The sequence below is a fragment of the Theropithecus gelada genome, chromosome 10 (assembly GCF_003255815.1).
Source record: "Theropithecus gelada isolate Dixy chromosome 10, Tgel_1.0, whole genome shotgun sequence".
In the NCBI taxonomy this organism is placed as follows: domain Eukaryota; kingdom Metazoa; phylum Chordata; class Mammalia; order Primates; family Cercopithecidae; genus Theropithecus; species Theropithecus gelada.
Window position 1 is genome coordinate 49,589,584 of NC_037678.1, and position 7,899 is coordinate 49,597,482.

General features: G+C 43.2%; 1 protein-coding gene across 1 annotated transcript in view; it reads right to left on the bottom strand.

The window, feature by feature from the left end:
- TSHZ2 (teashirt zinc finger homeobox 2) overlaps positions 1-7,627 on the bottom strand; it is a 508,851-nt gene extending 501,224 nt beyond the window's left edge. Inside the window, exon 1 of the mRNA XM_025400142.1 lies at positions 6,617-7,627. Coding sequence (XP_025255927.1) covers positions 6,617-6,656 — 40 coding nt within the window. The 5' untranslated portion in view covers positions 6,657-7,627. The remainder of the gene's footprint in view (positions 1-6,616) is intronic.
- Between the last annotated feature and the right edge of the window lie 272 nt (positions 7,628-7,899).

Genomic DNA, 7,899 nt, shown 5'->3' on the forward strand with positions numbered 1-7,899 from the left:
ATGTAATTTCTCTAAGCTCATTATCTCTAAAACTTTTGCATTGTGCGTTTTCCTGTTGTTATGCGTAGCTAAATAATACTGATATATTAATAATAGGATTATCTTGCTCTGCCTCCTGAATTTTAATTTCTAAAATTTTAAATAATTGTAGGCATTACTTCAGCATTCCAGAATATTTGAGGGTGCCCAAAAGATGTCTTTTTCTATGGGGGAAATGCAAAAAATTGAGGGAGGCAACAACTGAAAATTCCAAATTGCCATTTTAATGACTTGCAAATGCCTCCAAATTATTGAATCATTTCATTCATGGAGTTTGCTTTGGAAACAAATATATCAGCAATTCCCACTTGCATCTCAGGTTTCTCCTCTGTGTGTCTGTGTATGTACATAATGTCTTTGAACGGACCTCAGTCTGATACCCTCGGACAAAATAATTTCTCGGACAAAATGAGCAATATGAATCCGGCCACACTGCTAGATACGCTCCCCATTCATGTTCAAGTTAAAGTTGAAACTATATGTTTGCAGAGATGCTTTCTCATTAGTTTGCAGACCTAGACTAGCAGGGAACAGTTGGGCTCTAAAGTCTCTAATTTTTATTACAATGTCTTAAAAATCTGATGTATCTTGAAATCCACTTTAAATGCTATCTCTATACGTTCTTCTCAGAAAAAGTTCCCAAAACAAGCGAATGAAAGGTCAGTAGGAGGGGAAAAAAAGAAATTATAAAGCCAGTGAAAATAGTGTTACATGTTAGAGGCATGTAAATAGATGGTGTTTTTTTCTTACTGTAATATTCAGGTAAGCAAGCAAGCACTCTCCACTTTCTTGGGTGGTTAGAATGACTAAATTCCTCCTGTAATCAAAGAACTGCTTGCCAAAGATCACCCGAAGGAACGTGAGAATTTCTAACTTTAAACAGAACTCATAAAACTTTAAAAAAAATTTAAAAATACCAATTGTTACAAATTGCTGAAAAATGAATATAAAAATCTATTCTGGGGTAAGCAGACTCTATAAAGATAGAAGGATAAGCTCTCCCTGATTACAGACTACAGTAAAAGATAGTCTGTATTTATCACAACATTAGAAAATTAAAATACATTTCTCCCAAAGAAATAAAAACATAAAAGCGTTCTCAACTTGCGAAGCAATAACATTATTTGTGTGCCAGGCTTCTTTTAATACCACTGTGATTTTTTTAATAAAAGTCGTTCAGTTTGATTGTAATTAAATATGTAATGAAAAAGCACTGCTTCAGGGAAGCGATGCAAGACACTCTCTAACTGTTAGTTTAATGTATTTCCAACTGACTTTGCATCAAACGAAAATGATACTCTGTGTATGCCTGGTCTTAATATAGAATTTGTTCGGCAATTTCTGTGTTTTTTAAAGGGGACATGGGTAGAAGCAGGCATTGCCTTTGAAATAGTGGCTGAGTCTTCCCAGACCATGACATTCCCAAATAAAATTGATAGTATAAATACAGTGATGGAAGGGAAAGTCGACTTTGGACATTTACCTCCTGTCAGCTAATTACAGGCACAGCACAAACATGACCAGGGCCTACGTTTTCTTCTTGGTTGACTTCCTAAGTCAGCTGCAGTGACGAACAGTGAGGCATCATTTCAATGGCTTTAAAAAATGCCAGGTTCAGTCTGTGCCCCCACCCCCATCACCAAAACCTGCTCAATGGACAGCACAATTCCCAAGGCCCTGGGAAGAGAAACAAATCGACTCAGATATTATCCTTTGGAGAAATTCCATCAAATAAATGAGAAATCAGCTGGGATGAAATGAAAGCATAAACCTCCGTTGGAGACTATGAGAAAGGTCAAGCTGCTTCAGGGACAGACCTCCTAAAGATACTTGGGAGATATTTCTTGGGTGTTAAGCATTCCCAAAGTGTAGCAATAGAATGGGCAACTGGGAGATAAGGAAATATAAAGTGGAAGAAAAAAACGTAGACTGTTTCTGAGGAATGTTTCTCCCCTCCCCAAAAGTAGCCTTCAACATTCAAACTCTTAAGCCTCAGAGAAGATTTTCATTGTCAAGAAGTTTCCCAGACGCCCTACTCCCTTATATAGTTTCTACTAGAACTCTCTGTCACTTGTAATCTGCTGATTAGGGTTAACGTATTGTGTCCTGATATGGCAGATTAAAAATGAAATCAATAAATGCCTAAAACAAATGGGCTTTTGAGATGTCCTATTCAATCTGAGTCTTTAAGGGTGAGGTGAGAGGTGGAGGAAGGAAATCAGGACGGGGGGTAGGAAAAGGACCACTTAAGCAATCAATTTCCAACCAAAATATTGTGTGGACCAAGCGATTTCAAGGTATCTATCCTTCCCTTTTCAGAGATCTGCCTTAAGTAACCAGAATGGCCAAAAGAGTTTGTGCTGCTGAGACCCTTTGGGGTTTATTGCGTCCATGCGCGCGTGTGTGTGTGTGTGTGTTTGTGTGTGTGTGTGTATTTTTCCATTCATTTGTTAAAATCATACTTTTGGGCAAGTGAAGGAATCCATCGCATGAGATATTTAAATATTCAAGATGTGAACTTGTCTTTCTGAAGGATATTTAAACAAAGTGAGGGAGCCAGGGGCCCAAATCTACTCGATTCCTAGTCTCTTGAATCCTGTCCTACTTGACAGTAAACTGAAGGTAAACTTTGCCCTGAGCTGCCTGTCCCCTCCCTCCATCCTGTTGGCTGTGATTTCTGGGACCTCACCCGTTAATTCGGAGTCACCACTCTCAAGAGGCGGAAAAGAGATCTCTGAGGTCATTTCTGCTCTGTTGCAGTGTTCAGAGTTGTCCCCGCTGACTATGTTTCCCATGTAAATAACCTATGTTATTAAGGTGCAAATTGCAACTTTTAAGTAATGATTGCTAATAGTCTAATGTTTACTGCCACACAAGGACATTCATGAAAACAAAATCTGCATTATTCATCTCCATATTAAATAAACAAAATAAATTGAGGGAGCTGTTCTTTCTTGCAAGACTCTCCTCAGATCTGGGTGATCAGAAAGCCTCTAAGAGTCAGCGAGAAGGAAACATCTAATCACTTTGGGTGGGCAGGGGCAGAATCCTATAACTTACATATATATTAGATATTCACAAGATAGGCTCACAAAAGATTTTGTGTTCTATTGCAATTGGCTGTCATTAAAATAAAAACAGTTCAGGATGGTGAAATAAAATATGTATTTTATATGCGTGCGCACAGAGGCTGAGATAGGCTGTAGAAAATCAAGAGTTAGATTATAAGTCTACAATTTTAAATTTTTAACCACTCTGCATCCTGCAAAACGCAAACAAATCAAAACCCCGTTCTGTTTTATTTTACTTTCCTGCCATTTTCTCTATCTTCCTTGAAATGCATAGAAGGGAAAAATGCTGGTACTGAATCCCGCAATATTTTCAGGTAATAGTGGATGCATTTTAATGGTGAGTGAAATATACATCCAAGGAAGCAAGCATGCACACACAACACAAACCCCCGGGGTACTGTAAGCTGCTTTCTCAACTTTTTTTTTCTTGCCCTAAGTAATAGTATGGTGGAATAGCATAGCTTAAGAAAGCCAGGAAGAATGACATTTCAGAGGGAAATACTCTGATTTAGCTATTTCCTTAAAGAGAATTGTCCCCTCACATCCCTTCCCCCTGAAGGGGGAGGAATATAACAAATAAAGACTAAAATTCCTCATCACTTACAATATCATGCTGTTTATTCTGTTTAGATACCTGCTTTAGTAGAAAGTTCTGTAATTGATTCCTTGAAACATGGAACTTAAAATTAATAATACAAAGAAATCAAATTGCCTGGAACAGTTCTTGGGGAAAAAGAGCGCTCCGAGAGAGCCTCAGCTCTGATCCACTCACAGGCTTTTTCTATCTCCCATTATTCATTAATCAAGCTAGAAATCAAGCTTTCAACATCAGTCTTTGGGTGTAATTACTTACAGTTGTGCATTGTGTTTAATTCTAAGCAGTGATAAAAGTTAGTATGGCCATAATCTTAGAACCCACCTTCTCCCCTTCCCTGGATGTTAACTGGCTACAGAACCCCAAAGTGGCTAACTTTACTTGTGAATAACCACTTCAGCTGAAATAGAGTAGGGCATTGATGACCTTAGCTGAAAAGAAGAAATACTGCATGAGAAACTGTCTCCTCTATTAATATGTGAGCAAATAAATAAGGTAAGAGGGCCCTCACTGTGTACGAAATGAATTATCCTCTTTCAGCTTAAAAAGGGTTTCCCCTTCTGGTGAAAATAATAAGAATCATGCAAAACAAACATACAAAGACAGTAGGAATATAATAGGCCAGAAAACTGAAACTCTAGTTATAAGTTTCTAACACACACACACACACACACACACACACACACACACACCCCAATAAGCTAGCCAGCACCAACAGATACAGTTTAATGAAAAGGACCTAATTTAAATAATGTGATACAGTGTTATGTTACGTACACCTGGATCCTTATCGATCGGAGGATAATGATAATCAAAGTCGAGCAATTCTGAGCAATGCACTTTTTGTAATGAGCTTACTAAAGGAGACATATCCAGTCATTCTGGTAATTTAAATTACTGCCTAGTTGTTGATAGTCTTTACCGGAACAACAAGGAAAAAAAAAAAAAAGAGTAATTTTCAGGGCAGTATCACTTCTTGCTGGACGGTAGCCCAGGGTTCTCTTTCGGGACAACAATAAGGATGTTATCTCTATAATGTAGCTACACTTAAACTTATGTTGCCAGAACTAGATGCAGCAGGCTCACTCTTCCTGGGTCTCAAAGGCCATTGAACACATTCACAGGCTGTCAGATTGCAAAGCAGCCTAAGTTTTAGGAAATAAGTGAGTTCAATGCAGAAAGAGACAACTGTAGGAAAGAGAAACTGTTTTCGAAAGAAGTAAGTAGAGTTGAAAAAAGAAAACTTCGCTGGTGAGGCGGGTTCCAAATCTATGCCTCACTAAAAATATTTTAATTATTTTGCTTTTAGGGGAACGATCAGAAAATATGTGAATCCACACTTTAGCAATATTTCTGCATGCCACTCGAACCAACTTACAAACAGTTAGGGAAGCAATTCTGTGGTCAGAAGGAATGATAACTGTGGATATTTCGAAACACACATATTGCCATTTGGACCCGAATCAGGGGAGGAAGGAGGATGAGCTTGGTGGTTCAACACATTCAGACAAGGGATGCCCACTCTCCTCAGATTCCTAACTAACTTTGGATTTGTTCTAAGGGTGACTTTGCAAAGTTTATGAAAGTGTTCCACCAAACTTCTCCCTATGTTTTGCTAGAGGTGGAACAGAATGAAATGTGGAGGTGGGTCTGCAGAAGGCCAGCCTTACCTCATGTTGGTTAATCAAGAGGGCAAAGACAGAGAGAGAGGAAAAAACAACTAAACGTAAGCTTTTTGCAAAAGCCCTGATTCGACTAAAGGACACAAAGAAATAAAAACGCCCACATTAAAAGCCAAACAAGATAATAATTGTGCATGTCTGGCTCTGAATATAGAGGGCAAGGTTTGCGTCACTGGCACTCTGAGTTACCATGGTGAGTGATTTATTGATATATATCAAGAATGAATAGATCAAAGGCAGCGAGATGACAGGTGATCAATCAAATGTCAAATCAAAACTAGCAATCAAGTGGAAAGCTGATTTTTCAGTGGGTGGGTCTGGCAGAAGAAAAATGAACTTTCATATTACACTTCCGAGAAACAAAACCCCAGCATACTATTAAAAAAGCGATTAAGCAACCCCCCCCCCCAAAAAAAAACAACCTTAGAAGGTCTATTGTACTGATCCATTAACCTGTTCTTATCTTTTTTAGGGGGCAGTAAGGATTCAGATGGACAGTTCTTACAGTACGAATCATTTCACAAAGTTTGCAACTCTCTAGGCAAAGAAAATCCAGAGCTGTTTAAATTTCTATGGGGAATTTCCCCCTCACAACCCCTTTTGCTTTTTTTGAGAGTAGGGAAATTGTTAATTAGATTTCCAAATATGGATCCTTTTAGAAAATATATGCAAAGATCCATCCATTTCCTGAGGGCACTTTGTCCACCTTGGTGATCAACGCTAAACTCCTATTGCTCGCCCCAAAGCCTGCCTGCAGCCCGAGTGTCGGATATGCCTCACACTTCAGCGCCCCAAGCCCCAGTGAGAGGAGACGCTGTCCCTGGAGGCCAGAAGCCACTGGCACTGACCACGCAGAGGGATGCAGGGGTGGAGGTGCTGTCTCCCTACTCCGCACCCCAAATCCTCAATTCGACTTTGGCCCGAGAGGCAAGAAACAGACTGGGAGAAAGTTAGGGGTGGGGTAGAGGGTGGAGGAAAGAAAGTTTAAGGAGGAAAGGCTTGGTGGGATAGCTCCCCCCAACCCAACCGGAGCTTAGGAGGGGAGGATTTGGGAGACCAGAGAAGGCGAGAGAGGACGAGGTTATTAGAGGGGCATCCGGCGCAAACTCCCCCGAAAAGCTTAAGTGGGTGGTGCCCCCGGGCACCCAGGGGCAAGGAGGGCGGGCGAGGAGCTCGGCGCACAGGGCAGCCCGGGCTGGGCAGCCCCGAAGCGGAGCCGTTTCTCTTACCTGCCGCCCGCTTGGGTGCCTGCTGTTTTCTCCTCGGCATCCTCTACTTCGCTCCAGTCCCACTTCTGGCGCCCCAGCCCCGAGCCGCGCGCCGGGGCCCGCTGTCTCTCTGGCCTCTCTGGGTCTCCTCCGCCTCTTGCCCGGTGGCTCCTAGGACGTCACTCGGCCTCTGTCCCCCTGACGATCCCCCCTGCAACTCCTCCACCACGGGCCAGAGACCCCCCTCTCTGGGTGGCAGACACGGGTGGCTTGCGCCGGCTGCTTTGAAGTAGAGGTTGGTTCTGCCTTGTTTGTTTGTTTGTTTTGAATTTTTTTTTCCTCTCTCTTTTTTGTTTTTGCTTTTGGATTTTTTTTTTTGTTTTTGCGTTTTTTTTGGTGACTGTTGAGACACTTGATTTCTTTATTAAACATCCAAGACCGGGTTCGGATGGAAGGGACGAGGGGCGCACACGCGCCACACGCACACTCGCGCGTAAAGATAAGGAAAAAAAAAAAAAAAGGCAATCCTGGGAAGGTAGTGGGTTTCTTCTTCTTTTTCTTCTTCTTCCTTCTCCTCTTTCCCTCCTCCTCCTCCTCCTCCACCTCCTCCTCCACCTCCTCCTTCTTCTCTTCCTCCTCCTCCTCCTCGCCGATCTCTATGGCGGATTCGTGCCGGGGGGGAGAGCGATCACTCACTGTAGGTTTGTGGCTGCTGTCAGATCCCCGTCTGTGAGTGATATGCGAGAGGACAGGAGCGGGTTTTGGAAAGACAGAAAATCTGGAATTCACTCACTCACACACACACACAGACACACACACAGACACACTCACACACGCACTCACACGCGCACGCACCCCCGCTTCCTCGCACACACACACTCACACCCCCCACATATGCACACACACACAAACACACACACACACCCTCGCACACACACACAAGACAGGGCGAGGCGATGCCAGCAAACATCGATCCCGCTGAACAAACTGAACATTAACAAACTCCTCCTCCTCCTCCTCTCCCCGCGACCTGATGACAGGGAGAAATTTACTCCCCAGCCGCAGAGCGCCAGGCAGCGGGAGCCTATTAAAGGGACAGCGTCCCGCCGGGGAGAGGGGCTGGGGGCGGGGGCCCGGGCGCGACGGCCCAGGCCCCTCCGTGCGCCCTCTCCGCCGGGGCGAGGGCGTGCCCACCGGGCGCGGGGACACCCCTCCGGGAGGAGGAAGGGGCGGGGGCGGGGGGAAAGGAGGTGAGGAGGGAAGGGGTGCGGGAGAAAAGGAGGCAGGGTGATGATGGCTGAACT